Source organism: Neoarius graeffei, chromosome 2 (genome assembly GCF_027579695.1).
Source record: "Neoarius graeffei isolate fNeoGra1 chromosome 2, fNeoGra1.pri, whole genome shotgun sequence".
Classification (NCBI taxonomy): domain Eukaryota; kingdom Metazoa; phylum Chordata; class Actinopteri; order Siluriformes; family Ariidae; genus Neoarius; species Neoarius graeffei.
The window spans coordinates 106,435,395-106,463,371 of NC_083570.1; the positions used below are offsets into that span (position 1 = coordinate 106,435,395).

Consider the following 27,977-nt stretch of genomic DNA (forward strand, 5'->3'; position numbering starts at 1 on the left):
TTACATGCTCTCATGCTATGTATAATGAATGAGATGAACAGCTTAGACTTATGGTCATTTCTTCATTCACAGGAAGTTCTTATATAGACCATCCATTTTGAATAATCATAATGCATGCCTTGAAAAGCGATTCAATGCTCAATGCACAATCATGAATAGCTGTTTAATTATACCCATAATACACTTTTCCGTCTGCTTTCTGTGATAAATCTTAGTTTTTCTTGTACTGACGTCATTTTCAGAACTTTAAACACTAAAAAAATCCTATGCATTTCAGAACAACTTTGTGCAGTTGTAGAAGAACTTCATGTATTTGTCATTTTGCTCATACTTCCTTGGAAATCATCATCATTACTATAGTTAATATACCTCACCAAACCCTCACACATAAAGGCCATCACCTGACAGCATTTGCTAATATATGTTTCAGTGAAACTTTATGCATAATAACTTTTTTTTTTTACAATCAGTAATGGTCCAGATCAACATCGGAAGACTATATTTACCTCTTAGTATGGCTTGATGCATTCATATGAAAGTTTTTTGGGTTTCTTTTCTTTTTTTTCTTTTTTTTTTGGGGGGAGGGGGGTTTGCAATTCCTAGACACTTCATCAGGCAGTTTTGTTCTAGCTTCAGGCATCAGATGAGCTTCATGGTAAACCTGCCAGTCTCCATTCTGGTCCGTCCTCCCCCAGTTCCTCCTCCTGTACTGTGAGGTACAAAATCAATTGTGGCTGTGTGTTTGATCTGCCCTCTGCTCTGACTCCAGAAGAACATGAATATAAAGCAAACCACCACAGAGCTCAGGAATGACAGGAAGCCCATTGTTACTGCAACCAACAGTGTCTTCAAGTCAAATGGAAATGGCTGAGAATCATACGAGCCGTTTACTGGTGGATGGGTGGACGTAAAACTCCACCCATCAAGAAAGAATTGGGCAGAGCGGTTCTGAGATGAGGAATTGACAAAACTTCGCACCCACAGACTGACAGACATAGTGTCATTCCCTGCCACATTGGATGCAAAGCAGTAGTAGGTGCCACTGTCTTGCACTTGGACATAACGAACCTCAAGGGTTCCATTGGACAGCACATGAATCCGACCTGTGGTGGACAGAAGTGTCCTCTGAGGGCTCACCCAGATGACAGAGGGGGAGGGGTCTCCATCCACTTGGCAAAGGAACAAGACTGTTTGGCCCTCGTTCACATGCAATTTCTGTGGCTTGCGGTTTAGAATACGTGCTGGTTTACAAATAAACAACACTGGAAGCTCAGACTCCATGAACTCCTGGAACGTTCTACCTTGCACCTCTACAGGTGAGGCACAGCTAGGTGGCTGCCCATCAGCATTTAGATGCAGATGTCGTTGGAGTACCCAAAATAGTCTGCAGTCACAAGCAAGCGGGTTCCCATCCAGCCGAAGTACCTGAAGTGACCCTACTGATTGGAACACAGTTTCTTCCAGTGTTGACAACTGATTTAATGATACATTGACTAGCCAAACATGAACAAGGCCACGGAAAGCACCTGGTTCCACCCTCTGCAGATTCCCACCAACCAAATGGAATTCTTGCAGCCATAGAAGGTCTCTGAGCAAATTTGGCTGGATGGAGGTGATAGGGTTGTACGACAGGTCCAAGTAGAGTAGATAGACCAGATGATGCAAAGAAGCATAGGGCACAGAGCTCAGATTGCAGTGGCTGAGTGTCAGAGAGGTGAGGTTGAGTCCATTCAAGCTATTAGGTAAGAGTGTATTCAGCCTGTACCAGTGTGACACTGTCAGCTCCCTGAGTTGAGTCAGAGTCCTAAATGAATTGTTGGGTAGCACTGTGATACCGGTGTGACAGAAACGGAGCCGCACCAGCCTGGGAAGCTGCGATAGTGCCTCAGTTGGGACTGAAGTAAGGTTATAGCCATCCAGGTTAAGTTCCTGAAGGTATATTAGGCCAGTGAAGGCACGGTTTGAGATGAACACAAGATCATTCTCATTCACTTCCAACGTCTGTAGAGACGGCATCTCAAAAAACATGTCATTGAGAAAGACAAGGATTTCATTCTTGCTGATGTCAAGCAGACGGAGATTCTGAAGTCCAGAGAACACTCCGACTAGAATGATCTTAAGCCGATTTTGGGAAATCCTCAGAATGAGAAGGTTTTGAAGGCCAGAGAATGCTTGCACTTCAATCACTGACAGCATGTTTTCACTCAAATCCAGTTCCTGAAGCTGTTCCAGGTCAGAGAACTGATGTTTTCCAAGTGACTTAAGGAGATTACTGGCCAGAATTAGGCTTTGTGTGTCTTTATGGATGCCCTCTGGAACAGAGTTTAAATGACTTGAGGAACAGTTGACCTTGAGAGACTCATGTAAGCACATACAATTCTGAGGGCAGGGCCAAGGTGGGATTCCTTCTACTGACACGCCTACTATGCACAGTTGTGCCACCCACCAACACACCATCCACCAATCAGCAGCTTCCCCAAACATCTGGAGTTCCACCTACAACAAGAGAGGAGAGTGGAAACCAGTGATTATTGTGGGGATTGTGTTTTTCTAAAATGATTACAATTGCCACAATTTATCCTTTACTGTCCTTGTACAATTGATTAAACATAAATGCTCATTATACAGTGTCTTGCAAAAGTATTCATCCCCCTTGGTGTTTGTCCTGTTTTGTCACATTACAGGCTGGAATTAAAATGGATTTGGGGGGGGGGTTAGCACCATTTGATTTACACAACATGCCTACCACTTTAAAGGTGCAAATTGTTGTTTTATTGTGACACAAACAATAATTATGATGAAAAAACAGAAATCTGGAGTGTGCATAGGTATTCATCCCCTCAAAGTCAATACTTTGTAGAGCCACCTTTTGCTGCAATTACAGCTGCAAGTCTCTTGTGGTATATCTCTATTAGCTTAGCACATCTAGCCACTGGGATTTTTGCCCATTCCTCAAGGCAAAATTGCTCCAACACCTTCAAGTTTGATGGGTTGCATTGGTGTACAGCAATCTTCAAGTTATGCCACAGATTCTCAATTGGATTGAGGTCTGGGCTTTGACTAGGCTGTTCCAAGACATTTAAATGTATCCCTTTAAACCACTCCAGCGTAGCTTTAGCAGTATGTTTAGGGTCATTGTCCTGCTGGAACGTGAACTTTCATCCCGGTCTCAAACCTGTGGCTGGCTCAAGCAGGTTCTCCTCCAGAATTGCCCTGTATTTAGTGCCATCCATCTTTCCTTCAATCCTGACCAGCTTTTTTGTCCTTGCAGATGAAAAATATCCCTACAGCATGATGCTGTCACCACCATGCTTCACTGTAGGAATGGTGTTCTCAGGGTGATGGGTTTGCGCCACACATGGCATTTCCCACGATGGCCAAAAAGACTAATTTTAGTCTCATTTGACCAGAGAATCTTCTTCCATGTGTTTGAGGAGTCTGCCACGTGCTGTTGGTCAAACTCCAAATGTGTTTTCTTATTGTTTTCTTTTTTCTGGCCACTCTTCCATAAAGCCCCATTCTGTGGAGTGTATGGCTTAAAGTGGTCCTATGGACAGATACTCCCATCTCCGCTGTGGATCTTTGCAGCTCCTTCAGTGTTCTCTTTGGTGTCTTTGTCGCATCTCTGATGAATGCCCTCTCTGCCTGGTCTGTGAGATTTGGTGGACGGCCTTCTCTTGTCAGGTTTGTAGTGGTGCCATATTCTTTCCATTTTGCTATAATGGATTTAATAGTGCTCCCTGGGATATTCAAAGTTTGGGATATTTTTTATAATCCAACCCTGATCTATACTTCTCCACAACTTTGTCTCTGACCTGTTTGGAGTGCTCCTTGATTTTCATGTTGCTTGCTTAGTAGTGTTGCAGAGTCAGGGCCCTTCCACAACAGGTTGATTTATACAGACATGTGACAGATCATGTGACACTTTGATTGCACACAGGTGGATCTTAATCAACTAATTATTTTACTTATGAAGTGAATTGGTTGGAGCAGCTCTTATTTAGGGGTTTCATATAAAAGGGGGTCGAATACCTATGCACACTCCAGATTTCTGTTTTTTCATCTTAATTACTGTTTGTGTCACAATAAAACAACAATTTGAACCTTTAAAGTGGTAGGCATGATGTGTAAATCAAATGGTGCTAACCCTCCAAAAATCCATTTTAATTTCATCTTATAATGCAACAAAACAGGACAAACTCCAAAAGGGATGAATACTTTTGCAAGACACTGTATAAAACTGTGACTGAATGGTTTGTTAGACTGTGCTGCCAATATTGGGTCCTTGAGCAAGACCCTTAACTCTTTCTGCTCCAGGAACATTGGGAAGCTGGGATATTCAAAGAAAATTTTATATGTGTGTGTGTGTGTGTGTGTGTGTATGTGTGTGTGTGTGTGTGTGTGTGTGAGAGAGAGAGAGAGAGAGAGAGAGAGAGAGAGAGATAAATAAAAGATTTCTTCTTTGTCATCGTTTTTGCATTCTGTTACTATTATCTTGTTTAGATTAACAAAGATCATGAGGGCCAGGTAGGCATAGCAACTTTTTAATTTTTATTTGCTAGATGGGATAAATTGGATAAAATAAGGTAAAGATATAAATGTACAGTGGGTACGGAAAGTATTCAGACCCCTTTAAATTTTTCACTCTTTGTTTCATTGCAGCCATTTGCTAAAATAAAAAAAATAATAATTTTATTTCTCATTAATGTACACTCAGCACCCCATCTTGACAGAAAAAAACAGAAATGTAGAAATTTTTGCAAATTTATTAAAAAAGAAAAACTGAAATATCAACATCGTCATAAGTATTCAGACCCTTTGCTCAGTATTGAGTAGAAGCACCCTTTTGAGCTAGTACAGCCATGAGTCTTCTTGGGAATGATGCAACAAGTTTTTCACACCTGGATTTGGGGATCCTCTGCCATTCTTCCTTGCAGATCCTCTCCAGTTCCGTCAGGTTGGATGGTGAACATTGGTGGACAGCCATTTTCAGGTCTCTCCAGAGATGCTCAATTGGGTTTAGGTCAGGGCTCTGGCTGGGCCAGTCAAGAATGGTCAGAGAGTTGTTCCGAAGCCACTCCTTTGTTATTTTAGCTGTGTGCTTAGGGTCATTGTCTTGTTGGAAGGTGAACCTTCGGCCCAGTCTGAGGTCCTGAGCACTCTGGAAGAGGTTTTCTTCCAGGATATCTCTGTACTTGGCCGCATTCATCTTTCCTTCAATTGCAACCAGTCGTCCTGTCCCTGCAGCTGAAAAACACCCCCATAGCATGATGCTGCCACCACCATGTTTCACTGTTGGGATTGTATTGGGCAGGTGATGAGCAGTGCCTGGTTTTCTCCACATGTACCGCTTAGAATTAATGCCAGAAAGTTCAATCTTCATCTCATCAGACCAGAGAATCTTATTTCTCATAGTCTGGGAGTCCTTCATGTGTTTTTTGGCAAACTCTATGCGGGCTTTCATATGTCTTGCACTGAGGAGAGGCTTCCGTTGGGCCACTCTGCCATAAAGCCCTGACTGGTGGAGGGCTGCAGTGATAGTTGACTTTGTGGAACTTTCTTCCATCTCCCTACTGCATCTCTGGAGCTCAGCCACAGTGATCTTTGGGTTCTTCTTTACCTCTCTCACCAAGGCTCTTCTCCCACGATTGCTCAATTTGGCTGGACGGCCAGGTCTAGGAAGAGTTCTGGTCATCCCAAACTTCTTCCATTTAAGGATTATGGAGGCCACTGTGCTCTTAGGAACCTTGAGTGCTGCAGAAATTCTTTTGTAACCTTGGCCAGATCTATGCCTTGCCACAATTCTGTCTCTGAGCTCCTTGGGCAGTTCCTTCGACCTCATGATTCTCATTTGCTCTGACATGCATTGTGAGCTGTAAGGTCTTATATAGACAGGTGTGTGCCTTTCCTAATCAAGTCCAATCAGTTTAATTAAACACAGCTGGACTCCAATGAAGGAGTAGAACCATCTCAAGGAGGATCAGAAGAAATGGACAGCATGTGAGTTAAATATGAGTGTCACAGCAAAGGGTCTGAATACTTATGACCATGTGATATTTCAGTTTTTCTTTTTTAATAAATTTGCAAAAATTTCTACATTTCTGTTTTTTTTCTGTCAAGATGGGGTGCTGAGTGTACATTAATGAGAAATAAAATGAACTTTTTTGATTTTAGCAAATGCCTGCAATGAAACAAAGAGTAAAAAATTTAAAGGGGTCTGAATACTTTCCGTACCCACTGTATGTATGGATCAAACACCTGTCTTGTAATGTGTGCCATTTCAATGTTAAAGATTGTTAAGATTGTAATTGAATGTTATTGGATTCAAATCTATGATCTGATTTTCAGGGTAGGACGCTCTGTGGTGCTATAGTTGAAGCAAAAAAAAAAAAAGGAACACTGTATTTTTGGGAATTATTGACATTATAGTGAATAAAAGGCCGATACATAACGCCATTTTCTTGTTTACACCAGCAGCTGAACCCCATGGGTGAAACTTGTGTGTGAAGAGTAGCAGGTGTAGGATTGGGATCAGGCGAGGATCTCTGTGTGAGAACCCGGGACTCCTGCAGTTCCTTTTGCGTAACTGCGGTTGGCAGCTTGGCAGTTATCTAATACATAGAAAAGCCAGAATTTGGCCAGTAGGAGTGTGTGTGTGTGTAAGTAAATTATTCATACGTGCATGCACAAAACACTAACTGAGCACATTGTTTGGTTATATCTGTGCAGAAAATCTCCCAACAGTGATGTGTGATATTCTATTGGTTTAAATTTAATTCAATGGCAACAATAATAATAACAACAACAACAACGATAATAAGAGAGCCCTTCACCCAAAGTATTCAGTTCCACACTAAGCCATGAACTTGAATATGAGCTGTGTGTTGATATTCGATAACAGAATTAATGTCTTAAAACCCTAAACAAAAATATTACTTACAGTAAATGTCTGGCACTTTATTGTCATGAAGCTGCTTTACAGAAATATATAAATTCCAGAGATACATTTTTAATTTATAAATCTATCCCTCATGAGGAAGCCAGAGGTGACGCTGGGAAGGAAAAATTCTGAGATGACATGAGGAAGAAATTGTGAGAGGAACCAGACTCAAAAGGGAACCCATCCTTATCTGGGTGACACTGGATAGTGTGATTTATTAATAATTTCCCTTCTATAACTGTATACTATACAGTCAGAAAGGGCACTTGTATCACCAGGGTCTTATGAGCTTATGAGCAACTTATAAATGTGAGCATCAGAGTTATTTTGGGAGTGGTGTAGTGGTTAGCGCTGTCGCCTCACAGCAAGAAGGTTCTGGGTTCGAGCCCAGCGGCCGGCGAGGGCCTTTCTGTGTGGAGTTTGCATGCTGTCCGCGTGGGTTTCCTCTGGGTGCCCCGGTTTCCCCCACAGTCCAAAAGACATGCAGGTTAGGTTAACTGGTGACTCTAAATTGACCGTAGGTGTGAATGTGAGTGTGAATGGTTGTCTGTGTCTATGTGTCAGCCCTGTGATGACCTGGCGACTTGTCCAGGGTGTACCCCGCCTTTTGCCCGTAGTCAGCTGGGATAGGCTCCAGCTTGCCTGCGACCCTGTAGGACAGGATAAGCAGCTACAGAAAATGGATAGAGTTATTTCTGAATTCATTATAGTTCTAACCCTGTTGTGTGCAAAACTGACTTTTTTTTATTGTGCTTTTTATGTATTCATTGTCTTCATATTATATCCATTATACACTCGCTGGCACTTTTTTATTCGGTTCACCCATCCACCTGCTGTTTTAGGCAGTTCGTTAATCAGCCGATCCCTTGACAGCAGCACAATACATAAAATCACACAGATACAAATCAAGAGCTTCAGTCAATGTTCACTTCAAACATGAGAATGGGAAAATTTGTGATCTCAAAGTGTGATTTTCTTTCACTGTGGCATGGGTGTTGGTTTGAGTCCGATGGACTGGTTTGAGTATTTCAGAGACTACTGATCTCCTGGGGTTTTCACACACAACAGTCTCTAGAGTTTACACAGAATGGTGTGAAAAACAAAAAACATAGAGTGAGCGACAGTTCTGTGGGTGGAAACAACCGCCTTTTTGATAAGAGAGGTCAGAGGAAAATGGACAGATGGGTTCGAGCTGCCAGGAAGGATATAGTAACTCATAATAACTCTTTACAACCATGGTGAGCAGAAAAGGGTCTCAGCATGCAACAGCAGAAGACCACACTGGGTTCCACTCCTGCAGCCAAGAACAGGGCTCTTGGAATCAAGAACACATTCCTATGAAAGTGGCCAGTGAGTGTATAGCCGGTGTTTCAAAAAAATTTGATATCGTTTCACAATCTAATAACTTTGCCAGTTCTTATTCAACTGACCTCAAATTTTAACAGCATGTGTGGAAACAGGTCAAAATTTTATGTTTAATGTTTTTTTTGTTTTAGGTATAGACATGCCATTCACTGGAAAAGAAAAGGCATTTTGTGTGTTAGAATACGCTCAAACACAGTTGAACAAGACTGTGCAGTGTGCATTTATGAGAGAATTCTCTAAAAATGCACTGTTACCAGAAAAGACTGTTACCAAAGACATGCTGCAGCATGTTTGGCAGGAGCTGGACTACCGACTTGTGAAATCATTCATGGAATCCACATACCTTTGAATTTCTGATTCAAATTTTGAGGAATAAATCTTATATTGCTCAACATTAAGCCTGTTCACTTTCATTTGCCTAGACTATGTAGTTTCTGGGATATTTGCATCTCAAATACAACCCCGATTCCAAAAAAGTTGGGACAAAGTACAAATTGTAAATAAAAATGGAATGCAATGATGTGGAAGTTTCAAAATTCCATATTTTACTCAGAATAGAACATAGATGACACATCAAATGTTTAAACTGAGAAAATGTATCATTTAAAGAGAAAAATTAGGTGATTTTAAATTTCATGACAACAACACATCTCAAAAAAGTTGGGACAAGGCCATGTTTCCCACTGTGAGACATCCCCTTTTCTCTTTACAACAGTCTGTAAACGTCTGGGGACTGAGGAGACAAGTTGCTCAAGTTTAGGGATAGGAATGTTAACCCATTCTTGTCTAATGTAGGATTCTAGTTGCTCAACTGTCTTAGGTCTTTTTTGTCGTATCTTTCGTTTTATGATGCGCCAAATGTTTTCTATGGGTGAAAGATCTGGACTGCAGGCTGGCCAGTTCAGTACCCGGACCCTTCTTCTACACAGCCATGATGCTGTAATTGATGCAGTATGTGGTTTGGCATTGTCATGTTGGAAAATGCAAGGTCTTCCCTGAAAGAGACGTCGTCTGGATGGGAGCATATGTTGCTCTAGAACCTGGATATACCTTTCAGCATTGATGGTGTCTTTCCAGATGTGTAAGCTGCCCATGCCACACGCACTAATGCAACCCCATACCATCAGAGATGCAGGCTTCTGAACTGAGCACTGATAACAACTTGGGTCGTCCTTCTCCTCTTTAGTCCGAATGACACGGCGTCCCTGATTTCCATAAAGAACTTCACATTTTGATTCGTCTGACCACAGAACAGTTTTCCACTTTGCCACAGTCCATTTTAAATGAGCCTCGGCCCAGAGAAGACGTCTGCGCTTCTGGATCGTGTTTAGATACGGCTTCTTCTTTGAACTATAGGCAACGGCGGATGGCACGGTGAATTGTGTTCACAGATAATGTTCTCTGGAAATATTCCTGAGCCCATTTTGTGATTTCCAATACAGAAGCATGCCTGTATGTGATGCACTGCCGTCTAAGGGCCCGAAGATCACGGGCACCCAGTATGGTTTTCCGGCCTTGACCCTTACGCACAGAGATTCTTCCAGATTCTCTGAATCTTTTGTTGATATTATGCACTGTAGATGATGATCTGTTCAAACTCTTTGCAATTTTACACTGTCGAACTCCTTTCTGATATTGCTCCACTATTTGTTGGCGCAGAATTAGGGGGATTGGTGATCCTCTTCCCATCTTTACTTCTGAGAGCCGCTGCCACTCCAAGATGCTCTTTTTATACCCAGTCATGTTAATGACCTATTGTCAATTGACCTAATGAGTTGCAATTTGGTCCTCCAGCTGTTCCTTTTTTGTACCTTTAACTTTTCCAGCCTCTTATTGCCCCTGTCCCAACTTTTTTGAGATGTGTTGCTGTCATGAAATTTCAAATGAGCCAATATTTGGCATGAAATTTCAAAATGTCTCACTTTCGACATTTGATATGTTGTCTATGTTCTATTGTGAATACAATATCAGTTTTTGAGATTTGTAAATTATTGCATTCCATTTTTATTTACAATTTGTACTTTGTCCCAACTTTTTTGGAATCGGGGTTGTAATATCAAATAATATTTTTTGAAACACCCTGTATATCGATTGTCTGAAAAAACGTCTGTCTCATTTGTGTTGAAAGTGCCCCATAGTTTTAGGTGAAGAGACCATATATGGGTCCAACCTCAACTTGCAACACTTTTTTTCCCTAAATATGAGATCTTGGAGACATAATTGCATTATTTTTCTTTAAGTTCTTGATTTGTTTGAATTTATTTATAATATTGTATTAGTAGTGTCAAACATCTCATCTCATTATCTCCAGCCGCTTTATCCTTCTACAGGGTCGCAGGCAAGCTGGAGCCTATCCCAGCTGACTACGGGCGAAAGGCAGGGTACACCCTGGACAAGTCGCCAGGTCATCACAGGGCTGACACATAGACACAGACAACCATTCACACTCACATTCACACCTACGCTCAATTTAGAGTCACCAGTTAACCTAACCTGCATGTCTTTGGACTGTGGGGGAAACCGGAGCACCCGGAGGAAACCCACGCGGACACGGGGAGAACATGCAAACTCCACACAGAAAGGACCTCACCAGCCACGGGGCTCGAACCCAGGACCTTCTTGCTGTGAGGCGACAGCGCTAACCACTACACCACCGTGCCGCCTAGTGTCAAACATTTTGAGAGAAAATGCTACTATTAAAAAGTTGGTTGAGTATAAACCTTGAATAGTGTGTAGTGTACAGAGCACCCAAAGGGACATAAAAAATAGAAAGTTTCTGGCTGACAAGCTCACAGAGTTCGTTTTAATATTAACATTTCTGGGCTGGGGCAGCACCGTGGTGTAGTGGTTTGCGCTGTCGCCTCACAGCAAGAAGGTCCGGGTTCGAGCCCCGTGGCCGGCGAGGGCCTTTCTGTGCGGAGTTTGCATGTTCTCCCCGTGTCCGCGTGGGTTTCCTCCGGGTGCTCCGGTTTCCCCCACAGTCCAAAGACATGCAGGTTAGGTTAACTGGTGACTCTAAATTGACCGTAGGTGTGAATGTGAGTGTGAATGGTTGTCTGTGTCTATGTGTCAGCCCTGTGATGACCTGGCGACTTGTCCAGGGTGTACCCCGCCTTTCGCCCGTAGTCAGCTGGGATAGGCTCCAGCTTGCCTGCGACCCTGTAGAACAGGATAAAGCGGCTAGAGATAATGAGATGAGATTTCTGGGCTGTAGACACCCAAGAGTAAAAGCAGCATGACTCAACTAAAACATGATCATACCCATGTATATTTTGAAATCATAAGTGAGAAATATCAAATGCAGGATGAGAATTAACTTAATTCCAGCCCAAAGTTAATTAACTTAATGCTAATTATGTCGTAATGTAGCAGCACAGTAGATCACAGACAGAAAACACTTTGAGAAAGGCTACCTGAGGTAGTATTTGAGGTCAACCAATCAGAGCATGTGCCATAAATAATTCTGCATACTACATCACACCGTGGGAAAACCGAACTTAGAATGTCTTAGGTTTGAATTTTAAAAAACAGTGAAAGTGTAAATAAAAATACAAATAAATTTCATAGATAATTTATGTATTGATTCAACAATATCAAAAGCTGTTGTCGGTAGTATTTCATGTGACAATGTGTTGATGTTAAAATAAAATGTTTGATAATTATATATCTATGTATTTTTCTTAATTCAATTTTATAATCATGTACTACAGTGGTGCTTGAAAGTTATTGAACCCTTTAGAATTTTCTACATTTTTGCATAAATATGACCTAAAACATCATCAGATTTTCACACAAGTCCTAAAAGTAGATAAAGAGAACCCAGTTAAACAAATGAGACAAAAATATTATACTTGGTCATTTATTTATTGAGGAAAATGATACAATATTACATATCTCATCTCATCTCATTATCTCTAGCCGCTTTATCCTTCTACAGGGTCTCAGGCAAGCTGGAGCCTATCCCAGCTGACTACGGGCGAAAGGCGGGGTACACCCTGGACAAGTCGCCAGGTCATCACAGGGCTGACACATAGACACAGACAACCATTCACACTCACATTCACACCTACGGTCAATTTAGAGTCACCAGTTAACCTAACCTGCATGTCTTTGGACTGTGGGGGAAACCGGAGTACCCGGAGGAAACCCACGCAGACACGGGGAGAACATGCAAACTCCGCACAGAAAGGCCCTCGCCGGCCACGGGGCTCGAACCCAGGACCTTCTTGCTGTGAGGCGACAGCGCTAACCACTACACCACCGTGCCGCCTATTACATATCTGTGAGTGGCAAAAGTATGTGAACCTCTAGGATTAGCAGTTAATTTGAAGGTGAAATTAGAGTCAGGTGTTTTCAATCAATGGGATGACAATCAGGTGTGAGTGGGCACCCTGTTTTATTTAAAGAACAGGGATCTATCAAAGTCTGATCTTCACAACACATGTTTGTTGAAGTGTATCATGGCATGAACAAAGGAGATTTCTGAGGACCTCAGAAAAAGCATTGTTGATGCTCATCAGACTGGAAAAGGTTACAAAACCATCTCTAAAGAGTTTGGACTCCACCAATCCACAGTCAGACAGATTGCGTATAAATGGAGGAAATTCAAGACCATTGTTACCCTCCCCAGGAGTGGTCGACCAACAAAGATCACTCCAAAAGCAAGGCATGTAATAGTCGGCGAGGTCACAAAGGACCCCAGAGTAACTTCTAAGCAACTGAAGGCCTCTCTCACATTGGCTAATGTTAATGTTCATGAGTCCACCATCAGGAGAACACTGAACAACAATGGTGTGCATGTCAGGGTTGCAAAGAGAAAGCCACTGCTCTGCAAAAAGAACATTGCTGCTCATCTGCAGTTTGCTAAAGATCACGTGGACAAGCCAGAAGGCTGTTGGGAAAATGTTTTGTGGACGGATAAGACTAAAATAGAACTTTTTGGTTTAAATAAGAAGTGTTATGTTTGGAGAAAGGAAAACACTGCATTCCAGCATACAAACCTTATCCCATTTGTGAAACATGGTGGTGGTAGTATCATGGTTTGGGCCTGTTTTGCTGCATCTGGGCCAGGACGGCTTGCCATCATTGATGGAACAATGAATTCTGAATTATACCAGCGAATTCTAAAGGAAAATGTCAGGACATCTGTCCATGAACTGAATCTTAAGAGAAGGTGGGTCATGCAGCAAGACAACGACCCTAAGCACACAAGTTGTTCTACCAAAGAATGGTTAAAGAAGAATAAAGTTAATGTTTTGGAATGGCCAAGTCAAAGTCCTGACCTTAATCCAATCGAAATGTTGTGGAAGGACCTGAAGTGAGCAGTTCATGTGAGGAAACCCACCAACATCCCAGAGTTGAAGCTGTTCTGTACGGAGGAATGGGCTAAAATTCATCCAAGCAGGTGTGCAGGACTGATCAACAGTTACCAGAAATGTTTAGTTGCAGTTATTGCTGCACAAGGGGGTCACACCAGATACTGAAAGCAAATGTTCACATACTTTTGCCACTCACAGATATGTAATATTGGATCATTTTCCTCAATAAATAAATGACCAAGTATAATATTTTTGTCTCATTTGTTTAACTGGGTTCTCTTTATCTACTTTTAGGACTTGTGTGAAAATCTGATGTTGTTTTAGGTCATATTTATGCAGAAATATAGACAGTTCTAAAGGGTTCACAAACTTTCAAGCACCACTGTATGTACATAGATGTTTAGCAAGATAGGCTACTGATTTGGGTTGACCTTAGAAGTTCTTAAGCCCCCAAAAAAGAAAAATAAGGCTGTTGCCCTTGCTACAGTAAACTGGATATACAAAATAACTGTAGGTGTCTTATATTTAACTATACCCTTGATTTATCAAAGTTCGCTCAACACGGCTCCCAGCAGCATCGACAAAAAAAATTTAGATAACTGAACGATAATATAATATTTAATATGGATCTAGGAAGAAATATGTTCGCTTATAACGTTTTGGCAGTGCGTAATGACTTCATCATAAACTGTGATCAATAGTTGGCATTTGTCATTTCAGATAATATTAGAGGCAAAGTCAATTAATTTGGCATTCTTATGTCGTGATTTCTTACAAGCTGTTCCACTTCCGAACAACCAGGAACAATGTCTATGAAAAAAAAAATATTCTATCACCTTTGACAAATGATGTCCAAATTTGACAGATGGACAAATGCTCAGTTTTCCTGCGGTGTGATGTAGTACGCAGAGTTATTTATGGCACATGCTCTGATTGGTTGATCTCAAACACTACCCCAGGTAGCCTACCTGAGGTAGTGTTTTATGTCTGTGATCTACCATTCTGCTAGTAATGTAATCCAATGCTGACAATCTCATCTCATCTCATTATCTCTAGCCGCTTTATCCTTCTACAGGGTCGCAGGCAAACTGGAGCCTATCCCAGCTGACTACGGGCGAAAGGCGGGGTACACCCTGGACAAGTCGCCAGGTCATCACAGGGCTGACACATAGACACAGACAACCATTCACACTCACATTCACACCTACGCTCAATTTAGAGTCACCAGTTAACCTAACCTGCATGTCTTTGGACTGTGGGGGAAACCGGAGCACCCGGAGGAAACCTATGCGGACACGGGGAGAACATGCAAAGTCTGCACAGAAAGGCCCTCGCCGGCCACGGGGCTCGAACCCGGACCTTCTTGCTGTGAGGCGACAATGCTAACCACTACACCACTGTGCCGCCCATGTTGACAATATTTTTACAAAAAAAAAATAGTCTTTTTTTCTTTTTCTTTTTTTTTTTTTACAAGAAGCCAACCTCAGTCTCATTTTCCCATCACAAATGCAAGATTGCATTTCGTCAGCAGGCTATCACTGGCTATTAAGCCAAATGAAATGTTAACTAGAAGACCACTTGGTACCCCCACTGCCACAGCCACATACCTGGATATGCGTCAAAATCTAATCAATGTTCCTTGGCCCATGGCCCACCTTTCCTCAAAATTTCATCAAAATCTGTTCACTACTTTTTGAGTTATGTTGGGAACAGACAAACAAACAAACACAAACAAACGGAGGTGAAAACATAACCTCTTCCAACAAAGCTGGCAGAGATAAAAACATTATTGCCTGTATAAAATCATCACAAAAATACATAATTTCCAAAGGTTCAACCAAATTATAAACTGACTGTGAACAAACCCTTACATTCTTGCGCTTGTACTTTCTGCTTGCCCTTTTGTCTCAACAGGCACAATGGAAACTTCCAGAAAAGGAACCTTGAAGCAACATGCCTGTTTAATCTCAGGGCTGCATCTCCAAAAAACATGCCAAGTTAGCCATTATACTGTAAATCCAACTTGGGTCACATCGACCAACTCCCTGATCTAAACAGCTATAACCCAGCATCTTTATTTCTAATCCTTCATTAAGATGTTACAACAATTATTCCAATTATAGTCATAATGTTCCATATTTATAAGCAACATATAGACTTTACAGGGGAATAATGACTTTTGAGTTTGGAATTACATAATTGGGCTGTTCCTGTTGCAAACCTACTACAAAGGAATGACATACAGTTCTGGAAAAAAATTAAGCAACCACTTCAGTTTTTTCTTAAATCAGCATCTCTATGTATGACAGCCATTTCATTCCAGTGTGTGTGCTGGAATTCCAACACAAGCTCGCCTCATTTTACTGAATGAGGTACTGATTAGGTGACCACCTGAACCAAATGTTATTTAACAAGGAAAAGTATAAAAACCACGGCTGTGGTCATCACTATCCTCTTGAAATAAGGCCAGTTTGGATGGCAAAAGCAATGCTAGTAGTACCTTAAATTTAATTGGAATACAAAAATATCTATTCATCATGCCAAAAAAAAGTTAAAAATAAAAGTTTTGAGTGAGAAAAAGAAGGATTCAATTCTGGCTTTACTGGCACAGGGAGACAGTAAGCATCAGGTTGCTTCCATCCTCAAAATTTCAAAGATGGCAGTTCATAAGAACAAGGTCAAGCAGCATGCATTGGGGACAACAAAGTTACAGACTGGTAGAGGGCGAAAACGATTCTCCACTGACCAGGATAATCATCAACTCCTTCAAATGTCACTCAACAACCATAGGATGACATCAAGTAATCTACAAAAAGAATGGCAAATGGGAGCTGGGGTTAAGTGCATGGCAAAGACGGTTCAAAAGAGGCTCATCCAGGTGGGGTTGAATTCATGCATAGAGGACTGGAGTAAGGCCATCTTCTCTGATGAGTCCAGTTTTAAGCTTTTCCTGTCACCTGGTCATCTAAGGGTTAGACCGAGACCTGGAGAGGCTGACAAGCCACAGTGTTTTGCACCCATTGTGAAATTTGATGAATGATCAGTGATGATCTGGGGGTTCTTCAGCAAGTCTGGAATGGGGCAGATTTTTGTTTGTGAAGGACACATGAATCAAGCTATGTACAAAGTTATCCTGGAAGAAAACTTGCTTCCTTCTGCTCTGACAATGTTCCCCAACTCTGAGGATTGGGTTTTCCAGCAGGGCAATGCTCCATGCTACACAGCCAGGTCAATCAAGGTGTGGATAGATGACCACCAGACCCTGTCATGGCCAGCCCAATCTCCAGACCTGAACCCCACTGAAAACCTCTGGGATGTGATCAAGAGGAAGATGGATGGTCACAAACCATCAAATAAAGCTGAGCTGACTGGTAGAGAGCATGCCAAGACACATGAAAACTGTGATTAAATGTCAGGATTGTTCCACCATGTATTGATTTCTGAACTCATCCTAAGTTCAAACATTGGTATTGTGTTATTTAAAATTGAATACGATCTTGATTTCTATGCATTATTCAAGGTCTGAAAATGCATCATCTTTTTTTATTTTGACCAGCTGTCATTTTCTGCAGTTAAATGCTCGAAGTGACAATAATTTTATGTGGAATTGGGAGGAAATGTTGTCAGTAGTTTATGGAATAAGACAAAATGTTTTATTCATGTTTCTCAAACACATACCTATAAATAGTAAGACCAGAGAAACTGATAATTTTGCAGTGGTCTCTTAATTTTTTCCAGAGTTGTATTTTGTGACTGCAGTAAGAAGTGGATAAGTAATTCTTAAATGTTTTGTAGCCAGGAACCCATTTAACTGTGAAATAAATTTCATTTTAGTACTGATTTATTTCATGAACATCTTATTTCATGAACGTTTATACAGTAATATTGTGTTATTTATTAAAGCCATAAAGATTTTTATACCTGAATTTTTCAGTGACATAACAGTAGATCCATGACATTATTTACAGGCTTCTTGTTTTAGGGTTATTGAGGTTTAAATTGAAACCATTTCAAGTCAGGTGTCCATTTAAACAAACAAATAACTATAAGAACTCAATAATCAGTATAATAGTTGGCTTGTTATTTGCACCAGTGTAACTAAATGAAATGAAAATCACAGTTCCATACATAATGCCGGTAGGTAGTTTGACAACGCTAAACTGCTCTAAAGTGTGAATGTGCATGTGCATGAGTTTTATTATTTTTTTTATTATAACCATTTAACCTTTATATAACCAGGTAAAGTCTCACTGAGATTAAAAATCTCTTTTTAAAAGAGAGACCGGGCCAAGAGGGCAGCATACAAACTTTCAACAAGCAAACAGACAACAATAACTAGATACAATTCAATTAGAATAACAATATAAAAAGATTTGGAAAAAATAGCAATTATCTACACAGCAGCATGTACCCATTGAGCCATCTTCCATACCCTTTAAAACTGATTTAAATTCTCCCAAGGAAACCAATTCAGTTAGTTTCAGATCCTTTGGTATAGAGTGCAATGTTAAAGAGGATGCATTCCTATTAAGGAAAACTTATTTTACCTTCAATTAATTGCCACACATGATGCCCTGCGATGGACTGGCGTCCTTTCTAGGGTGTATTCCTCTGTTGCACCCAGTGTTCCTCAGAGGTGTTCTGGATCAACCATAACCTTAACCAGGATAAAGATCTTCCAGAAGAATATGATTTATGTACAGTACTGTGCAAAAGTCTGAGGTACATGTAAAGAAATGGTGCCAAAAATGGCTTAAAAATAATGAAATGAAATGTTTCAACATTTTAAAAAATTCTATAAACAGTAATCAGTAAGCCATAATAAATTAAACAAAGTCAATATTTGGTGTGAGACGACCATTTGCTTTAAAGTAAATAGTAGTCTCAGGTCCAATGAGTGCAGTTTTATGCGGAAATGAGCTGTAGGTTTTACTGAGCATCTTACAGAACCAGCCACAGTTCTTCTGGACACTTTGACTGTCACATTCGCTTCTTCATTTTGCACCAAAACCCAATAGCCTTCATTATGTTTTCTTTTTTAATCTGAAAAGTGCTCTCTTATGGAATATGCTGCTCAGATACATTTTTTTTCTTCTGTAACATTTAATTTTGTGCTGGAAAATGAATGGGGGCGGCACGGTGGTGTAGTGGTTAGCGCTGTCGCCTCACAGCAAGAAGGTCTGGGTTCGAGCCCCGTGGCCGGCGAGGGCCCTTCTGTGCAGAGTTTGCATGTTCTCCCCGTGTGTTTCCTCCGGGTGCTCCGGTTTCTCCCAAAGACATGCAGGTTAGGTTAACTGGTGACTCTAAATTGACCGTAGGTGTGAATGTGAGTGTGAATGGTTGTCTGTGTCTATGTGTCAGCCCTGTGATGACCTGGCGACTTGTCCAGGGTGTACCCTGCCTTTCGCCCGTAGTCAGCTGGGATAGGCTCCAGCTTGCCTGCGACCCTGTAGAACAGGATAAAGTGGCTAGAGATAATGAGATGAGAAAATGAATGTTTGGAACTCTAAAATGTTTTTGTACTGACTGGACAATGCAGAAGTCTCATCTCATCTCATTATCTCTAGCCGCTTTATCCTGTTCTACAGGGTCGCAGGCAAGCTGGAGCCTATCCCAGCTGACTACGGGCAAAAGGTGGGGTACATCCTGGACAAGTCGCCAGGTCATCACAGGGCTGACACACAGACAACCATTCCCACTCACACCTACGGTCAATTTAGAGTCACCAGTTAACCTAACCTGCATGTCTTTGGACTGTGGGGGAAACCAGAGCACCCAGAGGAAACCCACGCGGACAACATGTAAACTCCGCACAGAAAGGCCCTCGCTGGCCACGGGGCTCGAACCCGGACCTTCTTGCTGTGAAGCAACAGTGCTAACCACTACGCCACCGTGCCGCCCAATGCAGAAGTCATAAAATAGAAATCTATAACAAAGTTTGTTTGAAAAATAATAGGGGTGCCAAGAGTTTTGGACAGTACTGTATATTAATTCAGGCAGCACTTTTTAAAAATTATCTCCTTGCTACAGTGAATAATGTTTAATTAAGTCTTGTGTATCTAATTCACTAACTGTATTAAGTAAAGCTTTCTTAAACATTACTCATTATAGATTGGGGTGAAGTTTGATCAAAAGCCTGGATGCAAAGTGCTGTTTCAGATTATTATTATTATTATTATTATTATTATTATTATTATTATTATTATTTCTACATCGCACAGTACATCATTTTTTGGATTGGTCAGTTTGTACTGGTATTTTTCTGCTGTCTGTCAAGTCGCACCAAGGAACTCAGACAGACAGCACTTTCCGCAATATGTGTGCTGTTCCAAGCAGTGCTGACTTTTGCAAGGTTTTAATATCATATTTAACATCAAGCATGTCAAGATAGGTCTTCAGTTTCATTGGGACTGATCCCAAAGCCCCAATGATTACAGGGATGATCTTCACCTTCGACTCTGGTAATCCCCAAAGCCGTTATTTTCTCAGTCTGCTTGGCTGCACTATCATGATAACTCAGGATGGCTACATCTATAATCAGAGATTCTTGCTGCCTGTTCTTGTAAAGCACCAAGCCAAGCCTATGGTGTTCAAGTACTCGGGCTGTCTGAAAACTGAAATCCCACAGAATCTTCACTTTACCTTTATCATCCATCACTTGCTCTTGTGTGTTCTCATACCACTTCTCACCTACCTCATTGCCTACATAGAAGCCAGTGGAGATTAAGGAATACCTTATCATGCCATCCGTTATCCATAACTGCTTATCCTGTGCAGGGTCATGGGCAAGCTGGAGCCTATCCCAGCTGACTATGGGCGAGAGGCGGGGTACACCCTGGACAAGTCTCCAGATCATCGCAGGGTTGACACGTAGAGACACAAAACCATTCACACTCACGGTCAGTTTAGAGCCACCAATTAGCCTAACCTGCATGTCAAGTCAAGTCAAGTTTATTTGTATAGCGCTTTTAGCAATAAAAAGTGTCGCAAAGCAGCTTTACAGAATTTGAACGACTTAAGACATGAGCTAATTTTGTCCCTAATCTATCCCCAATGAGCAAGCCTGTGGCGACGGTTGCAAGGAAAAACTCCCTCAGACGACATGAGGAAGAAACCTCGAGAGGAACCAGACTCAAAAGGGAACCCATCCTCATTTGGGCAACAACAGACAGCATGACTATAACATTAACAGTTTTAACATGAAGACAGTTTCATTGATGTTGTAACTCTTCATTGATGGAAACTTGAGTGCAAAACTGTTCATGACAACTGCAGTTCTAAAGTTAGCAAGTCAACTGTAGTCCTCAGCCATAAAAGCATTACTGTAAGAGTCCAGAGAGTCCTCCAGGTGTGACCCTCAACTGTCCTCATGGGGCCGTCCTCCACAGGAGCGACGCGATAAAGCGATGCATGTCTTTGGGGGAACCCGGAGGAAACCCATACAGACCAGTGGCGGCTGGTAGTCTTTCAAACAGGGGAGGCTGGTCGATTACGATATTTCCAGATTTTAAAAGAAAAAAGAAAAAACACATCAGTTTTGCCCATACTCTTGCCTCTGATCTGGCTGATTGTTGGCAGGGTCACAAACTGTGAAATAACAGGTTCTTTTGGCCCATTAGCCTACTGTCCAATATACATGATGGTGGTGTTGGGGGGGGGTATATTTTAACATTTCATATTTTAAAATTGTAGCATGTTGTTTAAAAATTGACCTCGGCTGTGTTTTTGTTTAAAAATGTTTTCCAAATTGTAGCTGTGTTTAATTCATATCCAGAAAAACATATATTCCAATATAATATACTCAGCATAAACATTTTAAATAGATTCTATATTTTTGATCCATCCATGACATATTACTAAAGTAGCCTATTTACTGTTGTTGATGTGGGTCACTTGCTGTTAGCCAATTCACTTTCTCGTACCAGGAGAGCTGAAAGGAACGAGTATTATTCCCTACCTTTTTCACCAAGTCAATTTGAGGCGTTGGTCTACCCTGCTCTTTAATTTTAATTTTTTCCTCGAAAGGAAGACTGGCAAATGGCTTTGCCAAAATTAAATCAGCAATGCTTGGCCTCCGTGCGCAGCTTTCTTGCTAGCTGACTAGCCCCCTCAAGTTCAAGTTCAGTCACTCAAATAAACGAAATTTCTGGAACTAAGATAGCAAACTTGACAACACTATATTTACACTTTATTTACAATGAAAATATATACAAACTAAAAAAGCTGGTAGAAACTGTATGTAATGAATGAAATCGAAATGTAAGCTGATCTCTTACAATACACCACAGCACTTGCGAATCCGCATGGGACTGAACTGATGTTGCCAGATACTGCTGACGTTATCCAGCCCAAAATATGTCCAAAACCCACCAAAAATGCACTTAAAACCGCCCAATCTGGCAACACTGTACCGCTGCCTGTCTATAGTTGAAACGAGCTGTCAATCAAAGAAAATATCCGGCCGCTTTCACCAATCACCAGTCTCCTCGCGGAAACTGCCATGTCCCTCCCATGTGAGGCTCGGAGTCCGTGGGCAGGCATTTTCGCAGTATTTGTCCAATAACCGTCTTGCATTTTGATATTGAAAAGCGCATAGCTCCCAAATGCCATTGAAGTCCACTGAGGCTGGGAGTCCGTGAGACTCTGTGGGCGGGCATTTTCGCAGTATTTGTCCAATAATCGTCTTGCATTTTGAGATTGACAAGCACAGAGCTCCCAATCCACTGAGGCTGGGCTGCATCGCGCTGTCACGAGGGGGAAAAACTCACGCACACATTAGGCGAACTGGGGAAAGTTATAACGGAATGATTTCGCACTGTAGTTGGGTTGAGCACATATATTTATATGATTCTGGATCTGAAATAGCAATGTTATAAGGTCGGCTATAACATAAGCCTAGCGCAATTCATCCTACACGATGTTCGTCATTTTTAGAGGAGGCTGAGCCTCCCTCGTTGTCTTAGAGCAATCGCCCGTGATACAGACATGGGGAGAACATGCAAACTCCACTGGGCTCAAACCCAGAACCTCCTTGCCAGGCATGTGCACACATAGGGCTTTAGGGGTGCTTGAGCCCCTGCCCTTTTTGCCTCGAATTAAATGTTGCCCTTTTAAAATAATAATAATAATCCTAATAATAAATAATACAGTCCTGTTAGAAGTTTAAAACAACGGCGGTACAAAAACTCCATGGCAATCTACCAATTTTCTTGTAATACAGGGTCGTTGTGTGCGTTGAGCTGCCGCTTCTCTGTCCATTGCTGCTCCGCTCGAGTGTGGCCAGAGAGAGGGGGCGCGTGGACGGGAGTGAGAGGGAAGAAGCCGCTGTGCTGCCACAATGATAACAGAGGAGACGCGACAGTGAGGCAGCTTGAACATGTGAGTTATGGTCTAACAGTTCGCCCTTTCAAACTGTATGTACATGACATTTGGGCGCTTGTAGGGCTACTGACATTTGTGCGAGTAATTTAAGTCTCTGTAGTTTAATAATCTGCTTGTTAACTGACGTGACCTGACCTGTTACTGTTCACAATCGATTGCCTCGGCCGTGCTTCGGTCTACATGCAAGTATCATATATCGTCGGGAAGCTTACATTCTCCTCTTGTATATATAACTAGTCGTCGACCTCTTCCACAACGTGCTCAAATCAAATGTGGGTTATGTTTCAGAAAAAAACAAATGTTATGTGTCAGTTTCTATTTTTGCTGGACGTCGGAGTACGGCGCATCGAGCAGCACAGAGAAGCTTGCATGGTACAGGAAATCGAGTATAAAATACAAAATAAAATGCCGCATTAAATTTCAAAATAAAATTCACCTTGTTCATGGTGGATCATATTTACCTCACTACAGGTCTGATTTAGGCTACAAGTCCGAGATACAGATCTAAAGTTTATTGTCTCTGCTACTACTGTGCATGCTTATAGTGGAGAGGTCTTTCTCCAAGCTAAAGCTTGTGAAAAATGTACTCAGAAGCCTATGAAAAGAAGAGAGGCTCTCTGATCTCCTTCTCCTCTCGATTGAAAAAGACATACCCATAAATCACAATGAGGTCATTAGTATCTACAGGGACATGGCCCCCAGAAGGTTACTGCTTTAAGGCCCCTGGAATGTTAGGCTTCTACCTTTATGAAAGGAAGGACTGATTTTTATCATTTTGTCCATTAGGCAATTTACTTATTTGTTCAAAGTTCAGGTTTCACTGTTCAATGTTAAATCTTTAACAATAAAAAAGCCTAATAATGCACCGGTGTTTTATTGCTTTGCATGTCTTCCAAGCCTATGATAATGTGAGCGACAATTTTGCTGACACAAAAGAAATGGCAATTGCATATCGCTTTCACCAACACAGGACACATACTGTAGCTAAGTACTTACCTTCCTATTAGTACGTTAATTTTAATTCTACATTTAATTTCCATATTTTGGAAGGCGGCACGGTGGTGTAGTGGTTAGCGCTATCGCCTCACAGCAAGAAGGTCCGGGTTCGAGCCCCGTGGCCGGCGAGGGCCTTTCTGTGTGGAGTTTGCATGTTCTCCCCGTGTCCGCGTGGGTTTCCTCCGGGTGCTCCGGTTTCCCCCACAGTCCAAAGACATGCAGGTTAGGTTAACTGGTGGCTCTAAATTGACTGTAGGTGTGAATGTGAGTGTGAATGGTTGTCTGTGTCTATGTGTCAGCCCTGTGATGACCTGGCGACTTGTCCAGGCTGTACCCCGCCTTTCGCCCGTAGTCAGCTGGGATAGGCTCCAGCTTGCCTGCGACCCTGTAGAAGGATAAAGCGGCTAGAGATAATGAGATGAGATGAGAAAAGAAATGGCAATTGCATATCGCTTTCACCAACACAGGACACATAGCTAAGTACTTACCTTCCTATTAGTACGTTAATTTTAATTCTACATTTCCATATTTTGGAAAGGACCGGGGGCGGCACGGTGGTGTAGTGGTTAGCGCTGTCGCCTCACAGCAAGAAGGTCCGGGTTCGAGCCCCGTGGCCGGCGAGGGCCTTTCTGTGTGGAGTTTGCATGTTCTCCCCGTGTCTGCGTGGGTTTCCTCCGGGTGCTCCGGTTTCCCCCACAGTCCAAAGACATGCAGGTTAGGTTAACTGGTGACTCTAAATTGAGCGTAGGTGTGAATGTGAGTGTGAATGGTTGTCTGTGTCTATGTGTCAGCCCTGTGATGACCTGGCGACTTGTCCAGAGTGTACCCTGCCTTTCGCCCGTAGTCAGCTGGGATAGGCTCCAGCTTGGCTGCGACCCTGTAGAACAGGATAAAGCGGCTAGAGATGATGAGATGAGATGAGATGGGGAAAGAACCGGGAAAAAAAAAATCATGCACTTGCTGCCCTTTTTCTGACTTTGAGCCCCTGCCCCTCTATAATCCTGTGCACGTCCCTGGTCCTTGCTGTGAGGCACCAGTGCTAACCACTACACCACCATAGTAGTAGTAAAGCCTAATGGTTTAGGTTTTGTGCTATATAGCATGAGGAATAAGTGACTGGCCAGAGTAGGTGAACAAAATATAACCATATTATGAGTAAGGGCAACTTACCGGAGAGTGCGCATCAGCTGCCTTAAACACTTGTCTGCAAACCGCTTGCGCAAAACTCGGACGTCCTTCGTGTCTCGTGCCCACTCCGTTATTGTTTTACTCTCATGACGCGTTGGTGCGTCTGAGGCGCGCGCGGACACACGGGTGCTGGAGGGGATTCACGGTCCCGGGACGACTCCTGAGCCACCATGAAAGATCCGACACAATCCGGTGTTTGGCACCAAACAGGTCCAAGGGTTTGGACACGTTAGCGCGCTCCCCCGACCGAAATCCGAGTATGCGCACGAGATTGGGTATTAATTTCGGATCATAATGGATTTTTTTTTAAATCATGCATTTATATCTTTATTCTCTTCCTCATTAACAGGACTGTAGAATCCTGCCATTACTTCATCTAGAAATTTCTACGCAGTGACTATGAACCTGGCAAATTTGCGCTTTTGCTTGCTTGCGCACACACACACACACACACACACACACACACACACTAGGGTGCATCAGTTGCCCTCACTTTCATAGAATCTGATGCATTTTTGTTTGGGTGTTCCTTTTCACCAATAAAGACATCCTGTAAAATTTTTTGACCATATTCAAAAGTCTAATGGTGGCACCATGAGGTTCATTTTTTCCCAAAAAACGCTTATTTTATGTTTTCGCGTAACCCTTGGTAAAATTTTCTATAGATTTCTATAGAAAAAAATCTATAAAAATTCTATAAAATTTCTAAATGAAATTTTATAGAATTTTTATAGACTTTTTGTAGAAACTTTATAGTTTTAATAGAAATTTTATAGAGTTTTAATAGAAATTTTATAGAGATTATACATAGAAATCTTATAGAATTCCTATAGAAAGTCAACAGAACGATTGGTTCTTGAGAATGGTTTATATTTCGTATCTGAACAGTTAAAGCATAAGAAACAAGAAAGAAATAATTCCTGCTTTCACTTAAGAGATGGTCGGATTGGGACCCTGCAGTTAGTGGTTGCAGTGTGTAAAAATGAATGTGAAGATGATATATGTAACTGTAAAAAAGAATTGTACTGTATATTTCGACGTTTCGAATAATGTTTCAATTAAATACAGGTATATATAAAGTTAAGGGGCATCAAATTAGAGAGGTTGAAATCACTAATGAATTGATAGCATGTAATTTATCTGATTTAGCAAATAAGTATATTTACATGAAAATACAAAGAAAGACGTTTGTTTCACTTCTTCCAAATGCCATTGAGCTTGACTGAAAATTAATGTATAGCGTATATCAGCGTTTATTTTGGAAGTACATTTATTAAATTATGTCTTAAACTGTAATTTACATTTGGATCAATTGAGTTGTTGATCAGAAGTGTTATTATGTGAGATAAAGTAAATGAAATAAAGAACATTTTTATTGGAGATAAGTACTAAAGTTGTTCTTTGGATGCAAGGCCTTTTGTCTCAGACTGGAATTTCTGTGGGTCTTTAAAATCCACCAAATTGTGTTTTTATGGAAATAACCATTATGAAATTTATAAAATTCTGTTGGCCCTAATAAAGTAGAGCTTCTATAGAACTCTGTATCAATTCTATAGAAATCGTTTTCTATAGACTACTATTTATATAGAATTCTGTTGAGATTCTATAGAAGCTGTTTTCTATAGAGTACAACTTCTATAGAATTTATACTATTTCTATACAACTTCTATAGAAACTATTTTCTATAGAGTATTAGTTCTATAGCGTTCTATAGAGATTGTATAGAAAGAGGGGTTTCTATAGGATTTTCTATAGAGTTTCTATAGAATTCTAAAAAACATTTTGACAAGGGAAGGTTTGAATCACAATGTTGGACTCCATTTATTGATTTCTTGTGAGCCAGAGATCATGTTAAGAACCTTTGCAAGGGATTGAGAAGCATTAATGTGATTCATAATACATTTGTATTGTTTAAAAGTAGTTGAACAATGATTCAATGAACAGCTAAAACTCAAACTGTGCTTGATAATATATTTAGAATATGTACTAAAAATGTGTATCTAAGATATTTGGTATACTCTATAAGGTGCCATAATGTTTCATGAAAAGTGATCGAAATTTTGTCATAAAAGTCATAAAATAGCAGCTTTTTCCATAACTGAGCTCCTGGTGCCACCATTAAACTTTTGAATTTTGTCAAAATATTTCACCCAATGTGTTTTCTTACCAAAAGGAACATAAAAACAAAAATACATCATGATCGGAGGAACTTCTCATTTTTAGGGGGCAGCTGATGCACCCTAACACACATACACACACAGAATATGTCTTACTATATCTGTGAGGAACTTCCATTGACATAATTATTAATGCAGCTATCTAATGAATGCAATTAGATAGTCTGCACCAACACAATCTATCTCTAACCTCATCCTCATAAACCAGCAGGAAACTCAGAGCATATTTTAACATAGTTACTGGGAGACCAAATGGTCTCCCAGTGGCCAGATTTGGTATCCAAGTCAATGCCAAACCAGCTTCACTGGGAGACCAAATTTTAAACCAAGTTATGTTAGATTGATGCTGAAAGGTAAAACTGAAATTGAATTATGGGAGATGCTTGAATTGCTGGTCCAAATTCATAAGACTGTTTTCTTTGGATTGGAATGTTTAAAAAATATTGAAGTTGGGTTGTCAAGACTGTTCCAATTTCCAAATTATAGACTAAATATACAGTTATTTGATACTATGTTTCACATTGAGCAATAAAATTGAAGATTTTCTTATTTATTATTTTTCACTGTTTCTTAAAATACATAATATTATGAAAGTTGATAAAACAATAACTT

At 41.0% G+C, this 27,977-nt stretch overlaps 1 protein-coding gene across 1 annotated transcript; it reads right to left on the bottom strand.

Moving 5' to 3' along the window:
• Positions 1 to 639: 639 nt before the first annotated feature.
• lingo4a (leucine rich repeat and Ig domain containing 4a) lies at positions 640 to 27,600 on the bottom strand. The gene is made up of 2 exons (XM_060904386.1): positions 27,556 to 27,600; positions 640 to 2,496 (listed from the first exon to the last, which is right to left on the bottom strand). The coding sequence occupies exons 1-2, from the start codon at positions 27,598 to 27,600 to the stop codon at positions 640 to 642; spliced, it is 1,902 nt and encodes a 633-aa protein (XP_060760369.1).
• Positions 27,601 to 27,977: the final 377 nt, after the last annotated feature.

What these genes read in the sequence shown, in the direction of transcription:
- lingo4a (XM_060904386.1), bottom strand. Translation starts at nt 27,600, where the DNA reads ATGTTAAAATATGCTCTGAGTTTCCTGCTGGTTTATGAGGATGAG. An exon ending in TGCTGGTTTATGAGGATGAG is followed by an intron (nt 2,497 to 27,555) that starts GTTAGAGATAGA and finishes CTCTTGTTGTAG; the next exon opens with GTGGAACTCCAGATGTTTGG.